This window comes from Poecile atricapillus, chromosome 5 (genome assembly GCF_030490865.1).
Source record: "Poecile atricapillus isolate bPoeAtr1 chromosome 5, bPoeAtr1.hap1, whole genome shotgun sequence".
Classification (NCBI taxonomy): domain Eukaryota; kingdom Metazoa; phylum Chordata; class Aves; order Passeriformes; family Paridae; genus Poecile; species Poecile atricapillus.
Window position 1 is genome coordinate 26,828,157 of NC_081253.1, and position 15,554 is coordinate 26,843,710.

Here is a 15,554-nt window from a genome sequence, read left to right on the forward strand (position 1 = left end):
GGGGGCCGGGCTGCGGGCTTGGAGGGCGAAGGGAGCTTGGCCCGCCTGAGCGCTGTTGCTGAAGGGATGTGGCGGGGCGCTCCCCGGCAGCAGCCGCTCCGGGGAGGCGGAGCTGAAGCGCGACGCGGGAGCGGAGCACCCTGGTAGCGGAGCGCCTCGGGAGCGCGGCTCCTACAGCCTCTGCTCCTGCTGCATCCCGCGGGAGGGGGAATGTAACCGGCCGCAGGGTAGTACGTTTCAGCCCATCTTTGCTGCGGAAGCAAGCAAGCATTTCCTCGTTGTATTTTTTCATATAAACCTCTCAAAAGAAAATCCGCAAGGCTTTAACAAATCTGTAAAGGCTGCTTCAGTGTTTTTAAACATTCTGGACATTTAAACCTTTCCTTCTCAGCATCCTGGAATGGACACATGGGGAGTTGGGTAGTTCGTTTTCCCCCCTGAGTTTCCAGGTGGCTCCCACTGTCTAGTGGCCTGGCTCAGGTGTGCAAATACAGGGTTTGACCGAGGCAGCGGCTGCCCGGTTTTGCGGGAATCTCTTGGTTTCGGGGACACGTTAGAGCACTCAGCGGCTCTTCTGTCCGTAACAAAATGTCCATGGGAACCTGTCCCCAGAGTCACCCTTTCTATGAAGTTTGGAGTGACTTACTCAGACTCTGTGAAACTACAAATAGACCAAAGCTGATACCTCTATGGCAGAGCTGGGAACTGTCATACAGATGGACAGATGAGTATTAATGATTGGCTACTTGCATGTGTTTTCCGGTGTTGCAAAGGATAAATGATACAGAAATCAATTCACTTGCCAGCTGTTTTGTAGAAGGTAACAAAATAGAGAGGTGCTACTGAGTATAGAATTACTATTGCATAGGCTGTGAATGCTGTATAAAAGGATTGTGGCTTTTGTTTTTATGGGGTTTTTAGCTTTTATTTTTTTTAAAATACCAAGTACCTTAAGCATTTAATATTTACTGCCACAAGAATGTTGGTAACAATAGAAATAATGAGATCTTTATGACCTTTACCAATATAGTGTGACCAGTCCCCACCAGTTTGTTGGGTGCCCCTTAGGGTGCGCAGTTCTCAACCTGTGTAAATGGCACTTGCTCTCAGTCTTCAGCATGGCCAAAATCCAAGTGAGAGATTTGAGGTCTAATCCCACAAACCCTTCCTTGCATGAGGCATCTCATTTGCTTTAGGTAAACAAACCAATGTAAAATTTGGTTATAGGAACTTGTACCAGCATGAAGAGTTAAGGGTTTTTTAGTGCAAGTAACATTTGCTGCTGTTGAACAACCTGCCCTTTTTCAAATGGGAGTAGTTCTGGGTCCTGACCCAGGGGCAGGAGGGTTCACGTCCAGCTAATCCGGACTGCCTGAAGTTTATTTTTAGTTCAGAATTAGCTGAGGTTCAATGTGAGCAGCGTGAGGGAGCATAGACCAGTTCACAGTGCCTCTTTCAGGGAACTACTTCAAATGATATGGGAAAAAAACAAGTGGTGAGTTTGTGGATCCTCGAGTCTTACCAGTCTTACACCCCTTTTTATTTCCGGTATCTGAATTTTCAGAGCATTGGCAATATTTCTTTGTGCATCTATTCTTTCAATATAATTGTGTTGTACAAAATCTGAAAGTTAACTCCTTTTTCTAGATGAGAGAATGGTACGAGCTCAGTTTCAGATTATTATCAGGAGATACTTTTAAATTATAGGTGTTTGACCTGCTGGTAAATATGTTCAAAATTATATGGAAAAATAATATTTTATAATATTTAAAAGTATTTTCATAAGCGAGCTTATTTTCTTTTATTGTTTTTATTATTGTTCTGAATTTACATCTTCATTAATAGAAAATACTCTGCTCATGTTGTATACTGTACAGTTATACTGAATGCATAAATTATTGCAATATTTTGTATTTATTTAAATAGAATGACTAATAAACTTTCTAATGCAAGTGAAATGAAATGAAATGTGAAAATCGTTGAAGCTGAAATGCAATCTTTGCTGCACACACAGAAGTTAACTGTGTGTTCCTGCTGCAGTGCCCATCAGAACTCTGGTAAAGGCATATTATTCCAGCATCTTTTACATCCTGCTTTTATATAACTTCTCCATTAGGAATGTTTGGCTATTTAGGAGGCATACAGAGCAAAACATACCTTGGACGTTCTGATCTGAAGCTGTTTTCTGAGAGGTGGTTTCATACTGGCAGAAGTTGACTTTTGTTTCTCTCTTGTCTTTCAGTGCCCACCTCGTGCCCTTCCTCCAGTGCCAAGGTAAAGTCATTGCATTCTGTGGAACTGATCATGATGCTGTACTGCAGATTTTGAAAGTAATAACATTAAGAAAAACAAGTCTGATTAACATCTGAGTAGCAAAATTGCTTTTCTTGCTAATTTATTGTCCCAAAATGCTTTACAAGGAATGCAAAGCATTTTAAAGTTTTATAGAAGCCAGGAAATTTTACCATATTACCCCAGTTTTAATACTCATGAGAGATAAACCCTTTAAACCCTAAAACCCTTTGCAGACAAATATTCCAGTTTTAACATAGTCTATGTCCACATCTAATATAGTGTAATTATTGTCTGTTTTAATCTCTTTTTCCTCTCTCTTTTATTTTGTGTTCCTTAGTTTATTTGAATCACAAATCCTTTAAAAAAGGAATTTCTGGAATTAGGCTAGATATTCTATAATAGAGATTTAGGTATATATTAGTTTGATGTAGTATAGGGAAAAAATGGGCTATTTTTCACTGTAAAAGGAAAAACAATTATATAGTTTTTATGAGATGGTACTTCAGAATTCCTTCAAAGTACCTGGAAGTAAATGTGATTTTTATGATTGTTGACAGATAGTGTCTTTTTAGTGATATATGGGCTCAAATGTTTCATAACTTTTCTTGGTTTGTTATATACCAGGCAGGCAGTAAGACAAGTTTTAATTAGCCAGGTGATTAAAGCTTTTAATCTGATCCACAGCTAGCCAATCAAGAAATTGTGCATAGTCACCAACAAAGTGCTTCGTACCCTCTTATACACAACTGCTCATAAAGAGGAGGGGGGAATAAGGAAATTAACCATAACAGCAGCAGTGTGAATTTCACAGTTGTGAATTGTAATTGATTCAAAATTAACTTTCTTTTCATCTTTTTACATTGCTCATCAACAACTTTTCTTGTTCAATATGAAGTGGAAGCCAAGGTGAGTTATTAAAGAGAACTACAAACATTGGTAGTACCTTTTGGTGGTATTCATTCTCTTTTCCTAAATGCAGGCTGATTATTTAAACTGGGTACCTGTGCATTGTTAGAACTGTTGTTTTTCTTTTCTCTCTTTACTGTTTGCTATTTCCATCAAAGTAACTGAAATGTTGCCAGTGTGCTTTAAACAATGTTTATTTTTCAGAGCATTGTTCAGAGTATTTCAGTTTATCACTTAACACACGTGCATGTGTGTATTGAGCCTTATGCTGGACATGAGACTTCTTACCCTGATTTCTTACTCTATTTTCCTAACATCTTCTGTTCTCCACCTCCTTGTGTGAGCTGGTGAATTGTCATCTTACCTGTAAAAACAAAGGATGTCATAATTTGTAAAAAATAATCTATTTCTTAACTTGAAATTAGCACAGCTGTTAAAAAAAGGAAATGGAGGTTTCTCCTTGTTGTGCACCCATACTTCTGTTTTATGTTATGCAGATGAAATTCCACTCAGTCGTCCCAAAAAAAGGAAATCCAAAGGAAAGACTCCATTAGGTAAGGTCCTGCCAAGACTGGAAACTGTTCTTTTATTCCTGCCATTTTTATCTTTCTAATGTCTTTGCATAATTCATTAAATAGATATTTCCAGCTATAAGCTGCTTATGTTGAATATGTTAAGCACTTGAATTTTTGAATGAGCTAAGACAAAACTTAGTTAGCAGTCTGGTTCAGTTTCAGTCCTCGGCCAAATAAAGTCACAAGTTAATTACTCCATAATCACAGAAGAGTTGACTGTAAAGGATTATTAGTATCAGAGTTTTGTGTTTTTACAAGAAGCAGACCTGCAGAACATATTGTTTCAAGCAAGATCGTGTGATCTATTTTGATAAAGCAGAACATGTTAATAGAATCTAGTGTATTTCTGTAACCAGTTGACTTGGATCCATATAAAAGTTTGATGAGTAAACCTCCTTTATTTGCTTAAAAGTGAGGCCTCATTGACATACTTTTAAATGCAACAGATAGAGCTGTCACTTAGCAGGATATCCTAAGGATTAGGTTTTGTTTACTCTTGTTTCCAGTGAGCTGAAAGATGATGCAAAGTACACCTTTTGCCGTTAGTTTGCTAGTTAATTTTGCATTTTTGCACAGTAAAGGTTTATAAAAGGTGCATAAACTTGAGCTTGAAGTGGAAACAAATATTCAGTTCTTACCATAAAAATTTCAGTCCTTGAAGGCACTATTAAAAAACAGGTGTGATGTAAAATGGAGAAGTAATTTTGTCTTTTCTGCATCTGATCATGCAAGTTGATGCTACTGCACTATAATATGAATTCATGTTAACCTGTCATGGAAATATAATTCCTCTAAAGTGTAATAATTACAGAGTGTAATAATCTCAGACTGGAGAAAATATTCTTCAATGGATTTTTTCTGCTCCTTCCTTATTCTTGTGCTGTATGTTTAGCATTTAATTTTTTCTTTGATGTGATGCCATTTTGCCTTAGCACATACCTGCATGGATTACCTTGTAATAAACTATTAATTTTTTTCTTGGCTCTTGCATTATAATCTTTGCACATAGAAAAGAGAAATATAGAGGTGTAGTTCTTTCTGGTGATGGATTCTTTTCAGACAGTCCTCTGCTATATGCCCAAATGGGAATTGTGTTACTTCTTGGATACTTAAAATTCCCTCCTGCGCATGAAACTTACAGTGAAATACCTTTGTATATTTCTACTTCTCATCATTGATTCCCAACTCTTATATTTCCTATAGCCAATGCATTTTCATTTGCTGCTCAGCTGGGCAGCAGTATAGTAAATGGCAGCTTTCTCTTGCCCGTTTCTCAGTGAATTCTGAATTCTGAATTTTCTGAATTCAGGCTGCTGGGTCTTTTCCTGTGGTTTTTAGATGGCATTGTGCAAGCAGCAGTTCGTCGGCAGTCTGAAAGCAGCGAGCCCCTGACTCCTGAACCACCTGATGCCCCTCCTCAGAGGAAACGCAAGAAGAAGAAAGTACCTACTGGTATGTGAGATCGTTGTAGATGGGAAAGAGCAGTAAGTAAATCTTGGGAACACAGAAATATTGTTGGAAAAAGTATATTTAGGTTTAAAACATTTCATGTTCTTCTTTACCTGTAATCTCTCTGTGAGTGGTGTCTTAGAGTTTCACTTTCTGGTTTCAGATTTCATAGGGTACAAACCTCCACAAAAATAATGGATATATAATTTTGGAAATTATATAATACTTTAGATCATTCAAAGCTCAGATCATGGCTTTTTTTTGCCACTTTTTATACAATAACTATTTATGTATTTAGGTGAATGTATTTCCATTTTTGTGAAAGCTCTGAAACTTTCATGTTGGGTTGGTTTTTTTTAATCTTCAGATTCTGAGACCTCTTTTACCCAGCAAAATGTGGCATCCCTATTTCAGAATGGAAACGGCATGGATGTCCCTGAAGCTGAAGGAACGGTGATCCGCAAACAGAGAAAAAGAACAAAGTGAGACATAACTAGTATGGCCCTGGAATAACTGGAATATCTGGACATAATAATGTCCAGATATAATCTGGAATAACTCTGACAGTGAATGTGGCTGAGGAGTATTTTACATTGTCATTTGACAAAAATGTAAAATCTTGAAGCTCACAATACCATGCAGCCTGTGTACAGTTCTTTCCAGGGTTAAGATCTAACTTTATTCACTTATTTGTTCTGTGCATACCTGGATGCATCACAGCTCTAAATATATTTTCATGAGCCTAATAGTTCAGTCACAGACATGAAAAAACTAGAATTTGGAACTGCTTTCTATCATTCTTACTATCTTGGTTTTATGAAAGTTAGCATTTTTTTCCCCAATTGTTTGAATATGTTCTAATTGTTAATCTTTTGATAGGGAATTAGTCTTACGGTTTTAGTCTACCAACTCCATGGGAACTTTAGTCCTTAAAATTATAAAGAGGATAATATTATACAGGTGTCCTGGGGTGACTTTATGATACTGGTACCCCCAATCGTCTGGTTTATGTTATATATTAAGTTCTGCACCTTTAAGACTGGCTTTGAGAGCCAGAGAGGGGGAAGAAGAAGCGTGCAGTTTGTGTTAAAGAAAAACATCACTCCCACACATCTCGCGCCTGGACTGTGGTGTCTGCAGCATGGACAGACAGCGGGACAGAGCTTCTCTCTGGCTTTTAGTTAGTTTTAGCTAGCTGAGGAGTTTTCCTCCCTAATTTGCCCTAAACTAAGACAACAGGTCATAGTCTGATGGGTTCTTGTCAATCAGGCTAGACATGTTAAATGTTCATAGGAGCCTTTGTATTTTACACATTACCTCCTATTCTTTCTGTCCCACTGTGTGTTCTGTGCCAACAGGAAACCTCGGCCAGCCGAAGTCAGCTCCAATGAGCTGGAAGTGGAGGAGGAAGACATCATTGAAGATGAGCAGAGAAAGAGCCCAGATCAACAGCCTGTGTTTGCTGCTCCCACTGGAATTAGTCAGCCTGTTAGCAAAGTGTTTGTTGAAAAAAATAGTGAGTTCATATTGTGATTTAAGTAATTTAAGAACATTCTTGCAATTAGAAGAAGCATTATTGTATCTAAAATATAAATATTGTAGTATTGGGAAGACTGTTTTTAAGTTTTCCAAAACAAAAATTAATTGGAAATAAATACACATGGTAATTTTTCAACAGTGAATGCTGGTGTTGCTGTGCTGGTATATTTGGTTCAATTTTTTAATTCCATGGTGGGGGTGAAAAAGATTTCAAAGTACCCAGCTGAGCTTTTTTGACTTAATATTGTCAAATATTTGTTACTTGCAAAACATCTTTCAAGTGGAAGTTTTTTGCAGGACATTTGTGGTTTTTCTTTTTTTGTTTTGTTTTGTTTTTTTTGTCCCAGGGAACACTGAGTAATTTCCCAAAGTGCTTTGCACATTGTTAACTCCATAGCTTGACCCACCAGGATGCATCACTCTGACCAGAGGCATCCTATATCAGTGTAAACTGACAAAGGGCAGGAAGTGGGGAGAAGAAATTTTTGAATGGAAATTTTGATGCTTACAGCTTTTTAACACTAATAAGCATTCATGTAGAAATGTGAAAGGAAACAAAGCTCTCTAAAACTGATTCCCTTATCCTTTCAGGGCGTTTTCAGGCAGCTGACCGTGCAGAATTGATTAAAACCACTGAAAATATCAATGTACTTCTGGATGTGAAGGCTTCGTGGACTACTAGAGATGTTGCCCTCTCAGTGCACCGAAGTTTCAGGTGAAAGATAAGTGTTCTGATGTAAATAAACATAAATCAGGGGTTTGGTTTGGGTTTTGGTTTTTTTTCCTCCCTGAAAATTAGTGTCTTTCCTGCATAGTTGTATGGTATTTTTATTTCTTTTGGATATTCCTAGTAAATGGTGGTTTGGGATTGAATAGGTATAAAGTTTATCTGTCCTCTAGCTTTTGGTATTTGTTGTCAAGATGATGTATTTCTACTTTAGACATCACAGTTGAAATACAGCTCAGAAAAATAATAACTAAGAAAGCCATATTGCAAAGATTCAGACAAAATCTCAATAGCAAGTGATCAAGCTGATAATCAAAGTATTAGTCACCTACAGAAATATGTTAGAAAATAAGACTGACCCATCATGTGTATCACCAGAATAAAAATACCTAAATTCAGACAGTCCTTAAAGAAAAATCCTGGTTGGTGGGAAGAGAGGAGTGAAATTGCACTGGAGGAATAAGATTGCACATAATAGCAGAACCATTATTTTTTTACTATGCGGTTGTGTTGTGATAGAGAATGGGAAGATAACAGACATTTTCTTCTGTGGTTTATCTTACCTGGAGGCCTGGGCTTTCTGCTCAAGCTTTTGCTTAGCTTGATGAAGATGTTGAAAAGATTGCCTTGGGGACAAGTTAGAATGTTGTGTAAGGGGTGGTGGTCTTGGGAAACTATAGGCAGCTACAAGTGAAACTATTTGATGCCTGTGCCTGGTGCAGTCTGGTGTGATGGGAGGTAACAGAACTCTTACTTAGAATTTTTAAAACTAGATCAGAAAAAGCACTCAGAAACAAACTCTGAAAGGCCTTGAAAAACAGGGTTGAACAGATGGATTCATGGGCCTTTTTTATCTGTAGGTAATTCAAGATGTTAAAACTGGTCTAATGTTCTTTCCTCCATTCAGGGTGTTGGGACTCTTTGCCCACGGCTTCCTTGCTGGTTATGCTGTATGGAACATCGTGGTTATCTACATTTTGGCAGGAAATGAACTTTCCATGGTTTCTAACCTGCTTGAGCAGTATAAGACAATAGCATACCCAGCTCAAAGTTTGTTCTATTTTTTGCTGTCTATCAGTACAGTCTCAGCCTTTGACAGGTAAAACATATTTGTATTTGAAAGTTGTGTATATTTAATTTGAGTATATGGTGTTCCTTTCTTCTTTCTGTGGCACATTTTGATTTGCTGTTGATGATTTAATTGATACACACAAAGAATGATTTGTCATATGGCTGTCTAAACACAGAAGGGGTGTACTTGTGCATCCAGACCTTCAGTTTCTGTCTGGTGTTTGCACCCTGCTTCAATGTACCGCTGCTGTTTATGGGATCAGGAGGTGAAACAAATGTAAGAGCTGACCTGTTGTTTTCAGGTGGGACTGTGAAGAGGGGTGGAGAACAACAAATGTTTCTATCAGGTTCTTTTCGTATGGATCCATTGTCTAGTCAGGTTTGAAATATAGCTGAGTGAACAGTTTTCCTGGTTTAGCTGGGGTTTCTGCATTATAGATTAAGAGTGGGAATGAAAAGAAAGAAGCTCAAAAAAAGATCATTAAGTAGACTAGATTCATGGATGTTACAAGTAGGCTAAGGCAGGGGAGGAGTTGGTGCTAGGAAAAAAATTGTGACTTTTTTCCCTTCAAGGATGGCAGGGAGGAGTCCCAAGTTACTCACATTTGCTCCTGTAAGCAGTTCTATTAGTGCGGACACTGAACTGAATGGCAAGGATTAGAGGGGACAGGTGTCCCCAGGTTCCCCCTGTTTCAGAAAGGTCTGTAGTGTGAAACCTCATGGAACATCCCCCTTCATTTTGGAATTGGCATAATGGGGACCACTGCCATGTGTGTGGGTTGTATATTGAGGCACTGTTACAGAGGCAGAAAAAATAACAATAGAATACTCTTAGAGGAACAATATCATTGTTTTACTGGGCTGTGTTAATGACTCTTGATTTTATTATCAGGATTGACCTGGCAAAAGCAGCAGTTGCACTGAGGGGCTTTCTTACCCTAGACCCAGCAGCACTAGCTTCTTTCTGTAAGTACTTTGAAGTGGATAGGAAGCTGTCCAGAAAATATGGTAAATGGAAAACTCCATAGTCTTTTTACTGAAATCTTTCTCTCAGGTTATTTTCTGCTTTAGAATAAATTACTTGCTCAGTAGTTGATAATAGGAAAGGCCATAAACACTTGTTCCATGTTTTTTTAAAGCATTTGCAATAGTAGCATTAGTGGGGCTAATTAGTGAGATAGTTCTTTTCCATTTCTTAATATAGAACACAAACCTAACAAAAAAAAAAAAACCAGAATCACAAGGTGCAAGCTTTGATGTAGCTCATGGATTTCAAAAGTGCAGAAACCAGATTTTGATAGATCAGGGGAATGTTAAAGAAAAAAGAATGAATTAAAGTAGACTATGATTGGAGGCAGTGGAGTGAAAGGAAAGAAAATGTAGTTATTAGTACCATGTCATGATGAGACAGCATTTTGGGAGTTTATATCTGACACTACTAATTCCATTTCTTCCAGTGTACTTTGCTGCTCTTATCTTATCCTTAAGCCAGCAGATGACATGTGACAGAATCAATCTCTACACACCACCTTCGGAAAATGGCAGTGTCTGGTAGGAAACAAAGAACCACTTCTGTAAATTTTAACATAGCTCACTTAGCGACCCTTGTCAAACCAGCAGATTGAAGTGGTTGTACAAGATATGTAAAAAAGCACTGATGAAGGAGTTTATTTCTGAATTTGCCTTGGAGCTTGTCCAGAATATTTGATATTTTCACTGAAAAATAAAAACTCAAGGATGAGTTTGGTCATGTTGTTTGCAAATCCATTATACCTCAAACAAGAGTTGTAATGATGCTAGAAATGTCATTTGGCAGGAACATTAAGAATCTCTTTTGCTTGAGAGTGAGACGGTACTGAGGTAACCATTTTAGGTTCAAGGGCAGGACATTCTGTAGTCAACACTGTTTTTGCAGGAGTCTGCCACAGGATGCATGGGCTTAGCAGGCAGAGCTGGCATTTAAATGTAAACTATGGTTTCATGTTAGGTGATCCCATCCAAAACTGTTACTTCTGAAGTACCTATTAATGGACTCAAATTCTGGTAGCACAAACTTTTAAAGTAAACCAGGAGAAGTAGAACAAAAGCATTCGTGTGAAAATTTTCTGGTTTGGGCAGTTTTTGTAGGGGGTGGATGTTTAGGGTTTCTGTGGTCTTTGGTAATTGTTCTCTTTACCAGGCCTTTGCAATACAAGACCGTCATGGTCTTGCAGGTGGTACAAGTTGCTTTCTTTCACATCTGGCTTAGAAAATTTGTTTTGATGTTACTCTGTTGCAATTATTATTGTAACTTCTGTGCTCCGGTGGTGACTGATGGTTTGATGTGTCTTTCCCAGGACCGCAGGTACAGAGACAGAAATTGTTCATTCGTGGATTGTGGTGAATCTTGTAGTGTCTGTTCTAGTTGGGACAAGTTGGATCTTCTTAAGTTCCCGACCAGAGCTAGACCACAGTGAAGGTAGGAAACACTGACAGGCAAAATGTTGTTTATTCAAGTTGTTGGGGTTTTTTATCTGCTGTGCTCTGCATTTGGTGTTCAAGACTAGTCCTGAGAAATTTTGTGACTGAGGAAAAACAAGTATCTCCTAGCAACCTTGCATAGCAAATGCTTCTTAGGTTGCTCGTGTCTGTGTTTGGTATTATAAACATTAATTTAAAAAGAAGAGCTTTACTTGTCCTGTCTGAAGCAACGTGAATTTTGAAACATTACAGAACCTCTCTTTTCAATGAAGAAAAAAATAATTTTAAATAGTTTAACAGTATTTAAAATATTTGAAATGTATTTATTCTACTTGTGTAATAGAAAATTCCCTAATGTTATTAATGTTTCTTCTGCAAGTGCTAAATGGGTTACAAGTTCAGCATTATTTTCAATAGGACATTGCAGTAGTTTTGGGAACTCCCTAGCTTTGAAAAGTCAGATTTGTGCTTGCAGAGCAGGACTTCAAATGAGGACTGCTTGTGCTGGTCCAGGCTGGAAGAGGGGGAAGCAAGTTCTTCTCATAGAAGAAACTTGGCTAGAAACTGGGCCTTCCTCTCCTTTTGTGTTCCACCTGGGATCCAAAAGGTGTGCCCAACTCAGCATTCCTGTCACTTGAAGGTATGCTGTACATAAAAACCCCAAGTTTCCACTTAAAAGTCAAAAGGTGTCCTAAGAGCACCATGAATTGAAGCACAGATTTGTGTTTGGAAGGCTGAGGATTCAACATGCCTCTTCAAATTAATTTTGGATTTTAATGTACAGGTTTCCATATTTCAGCTGGCTCCAGTTACTATGTTTGTTTCTAATAAATCATTTAATGAGTTAAAAAACCCCAAACAGCTAAGTGGCAGCCTTTACAGTCCTCAGTGGTAAAATTTATAATAGATGCTTAAATAATATTTAAAATCCATAAATAATAAAGACTTAGTCAATTTATCCAGTGGCAGAATTTTACTCAGGTTTTGATTAAATTTTTTGATACTTGCATGTGCCTACTAAGATTGGAAAACCACTTTGGAAATTTCTAGAGAGAAATTCATTAGTACTTATTCCATATAGTAAGAAAGTTTAGTCTGCTAAGGATGGGGTACACTAACATAACACTGTGAGACACAGAGCAAAGACTTCTGAAAATGAACAAGTCTCTAAACAGAAGTCTTCCTTCCTGAGTCTGACACTCTCAAAACTTTAGCAGTCCCTCAGTCTAATTCAGAGTTATGTTTCAGTGTCCATGTTGAATGCACGAGGGTACTGCACATGATCAACTGCTAACATTGTCACCAATTCTGTCAAATTTGGGGAGCAGCAATAGTTTTCTAAAAACATTGGTAGCCCTTGCCATCACTGAGTTGTTGATGACATGATTGGGATGAAAAGCTGGAGGCTTGGGGGAATGCCTTGGTACTTTTCAGGAATAATGGAATTGTATCCAGGTGAAAGTTTTCAAAGAAAACATAATTCTTTCCTTTCTCTTTTAGAATTGATGTTTCATTCTGAAATTGTAGAATTTCCTCATGGAGATGTCATACCCAGAGTTCAGCCATGAGTGTGGAACAAGAATTTGCAGATATTGTTGCTGTGACTCCTGGCTCAACATATTGTGTATTATAGCTGTGTATTATAATTTTCATAAAGAAAAAAATGTATTTTTATATTGTATATATTTAATGTTGATCTTTTTATGTATGTTACAGTTTCCAAATGTGATTGTAAACTTTTATACTTTTGCTTTTTATTTTACAGAGTAGATTATCCCTAGTGCATAAAGTCAAGGTGATTTTGTAAATACTGCTACCTACATAGCCAAAGACACTAGAGGGATGCAGAAGATCAGGTGTTCAGTGCTTTTTTGACTGCTGTACAATCTTCAACAACCTGCTTTTATTATTAATGCAAACAGCAGTTAGCTTATCTGATTTGGTTAAACATTTTTTAGAGATTAAAAAAAAATCTTACAACAAAATTAGTCTATGGAAAATGTATAACAAAACAAAGCTAGGAACCATAAACCCCACCAAGTTAGTAATCTTAAAATAATCTACATTTATTTTTCATAAAATATTTTTCTAGAATAAAGGATTAAATTGTCAGGGATTTTGTTTAGTAATCCATTAAAGAGGTCACTTTTTTAACCTTCATTTAGTTCTCTTGGAAAAAAATCTTGATGATAACAAGTTCTTACAGGCTGATGTAGATACAAAACAAAGTTTTAATGTTGCAACAGTTTGGTCAGTTAAATACTTCTCACCAAACAGGATGTATCCATGTCCTGTAATTTCTCAACAGTCAGGAAGTGTAACTATTCCAAAGCCACTCAAAAGTGTTCTGATTTCTCCTTATCTGGTGTGGCAAGCACAATCATTTTATTCACTGCTCTTTCTGAACAAACTTGGATTTCACAGATGGTAAAAATGTCCTTACTCCTACCGATTTTGGTGGAGATGGCTTTCTGCCATATTGTTTTGTGTTAGGATAGAATGGGAAACTTCTTCCTAAAGTTACCAGAAAATGCTTATTAAATCAACCCAAAAAAGTTTGCAGCAACCCACCTCCTATGCAGTGACAAAGCAGTAATGGGGACAGGTGATGGGTTTTGCTGACGAGAAGCAACATTCCTTTTCCTTTATATTAAAGTGGCAAAATGGAAGCATTGCAGATGTGAATAAATACAGATATATTTTAGGACAGAACAATCTCCTTAGTAGATACAGACAAGGTCTACTAGTTTCTAGTCTGAAACCATTTATCAAGAAAATATCACCTAAAGCCCAAAATTTGTTTCTATGTGTTACTTAAGATAAATTGACTTTGCCTTGCTTGATTTAATGTGTGTATCTAGGGATGGTTGTAAAAGGGGTGCACTTGTCAAAGTTCACTTAAAAATTACTGAACTTTTTTAGTAGTGAACTTAAGAATAGCCAGATAAGACTTGGAAGGAAATGTCAAAGAGCTTTCAATGGTTTCTGTGCTAACTTTGTGCTGTTACATGGGTTGCTTCAAAACACAGTGAATAACTAGGGCTGTTGCTGCACTTTTGAGGACTCGTGTTCTCTTGTGTCCATTTAGCAAATTTAAGTTATTCAAAAATTCTGTGTTCATGACATTGTTTAAATGCTGTGGTAATCTTGGCGGGGAGGAAAAACACATCTAGAAGAATTAAAAGATATTCCACAGCTGTTGGCTGCATTCTGAGGCATTCAGTTTGCTCTGGGAAGGAGCCCTTAGCCTCTTTTGTAAATTGTTGTGGCTCTTGTGTCTGTATTTTTGTAAAACTAGAGCTAAATTATGGCTGGCACTGCATTGTACATTTAAATGGAGGGTGATTAAGGGTGCTGGTCTCCCCCAGTTGTGCTCTGATGTTCTTGCCATGATTTGGCTGTAGGAGATGAGGGATGAGACAAGAAGTGTTCCCATGCAGTTTGCCACCACACTTTCTCCTCATGTTGTGTGTTTGCTTGCAGAGTCAGTGACCCTCCTGAAGATGAGATTACTAATGGCATGACTGTGTGACTTTTCTTTCATCTTTCTATGGTCAGAAGTATAATTTTGGCCATAAAATATGGAGCTCAGCAGAGGTGTGCTAAGGCATCACATCAGTGCAGGAAAAACTTGGATAACATCATTGCTTGATTTCTGACATTAACACTAGGAATTGGCCTTCCAACTATCCCTTAGACAAAGTGATGCCAGCCAAGAGCCAGATTCATTCTTATTGTGAAATATAGTAGTTTTTAAATGGTTGAGGAGGGATTGAATTAATCAATGTCATCAGTATTTCAAGCCAGGCTTGCCTTTCCAGTGTGTATTTTTAGGAGGGTCAGAGTATATCCATATTTAAATTAATGAGTTTTGAAGTTGCCATATAAAAAGCACAATAAACAGTTTGATGGCTAATTATCTATTTTACAAAATACTTTTCATTCCATTAAGCCTCACAGTGGAATATGAATTTAAGTGAGCTTTTTTTTAATTTCTTGGAAAGTCTTAGAATGAGTTTACAAAAAAGATGTTGAATTCTAGAACATGCAATATTTGTAGAAGCCTTAACTGAAATGCCTTTGTGCATTTCCATGTCATTGTTTTTAATGCATTTGTGTTAATGAAAAATGTTTTCAAATATGTTGGTGCCAAGTTCTTGTTTTTACATATATGAAACAATTAAAAAATTGCTGTAAACTAGTTAGAAATGATGGTACTACTTTGTCTTGTTTCCAGGTGTTTAGTCTGTTTAAAATAAATCAGCCTGTCTGAGGATTTGGGATGGGAGGCTGAGGGGCTGGCTAGGGCTGCTCCAGACTTGGATGGACAAAGCCCCATGCAGCTTGAGCACAGGCTGAACTCCAAAGCTAAACTGTTTTAATTACTTACATTGTTCTAGTAATTTAATATTTGGTTAATTCCGACTTGGTTTAAATGTTACTCGCTCAAGGCAGTTTTCTAAAAGTGAAGCCAGGTGGCATTAATTTGCAGTGTCTTTTTAAAGTAGTTTTGGTATCGCTGAGGTAAACTT

General features: G+C 37.5%; 1 protein-coding gene across 1 annotated transcript; it reads left to right on the forward strand.

The window, feature by feature from the left end:
• Positions 1–1,118: 1,118 nt before the first annotated feature.
• On the forward strand, positions 1,119–15,218 carry TMEM237 (transmembrane protein 237). The gene is made up of 13 exons (XM_058840514.1): positions 1,119–1,133; positions 2,243–2,274; positions 3,191–3,201; positions 3,699–3,755; positions 5,115–5,228; positions 5,593–5,707; positions 6,584–6,741; positions 7,356–7,479; positions 8,399–8,590; positions 9,455–9,528; positions 10,020–10,113; positions 10,899–11,020; positions 12,523–15,218. The coding sequence occupies exons 1-13, from the start codon at positions 1,119–1,121 to the stop codon at positions 12,588–12,590; spliced, it is 1,176 nt and encodes a 391-aa protein (XP_058696497.1). The 3' UTR covers positions 12,591–15,218.
• Positions 15,219–15,554: the final 336 nt, after the last annotated feature.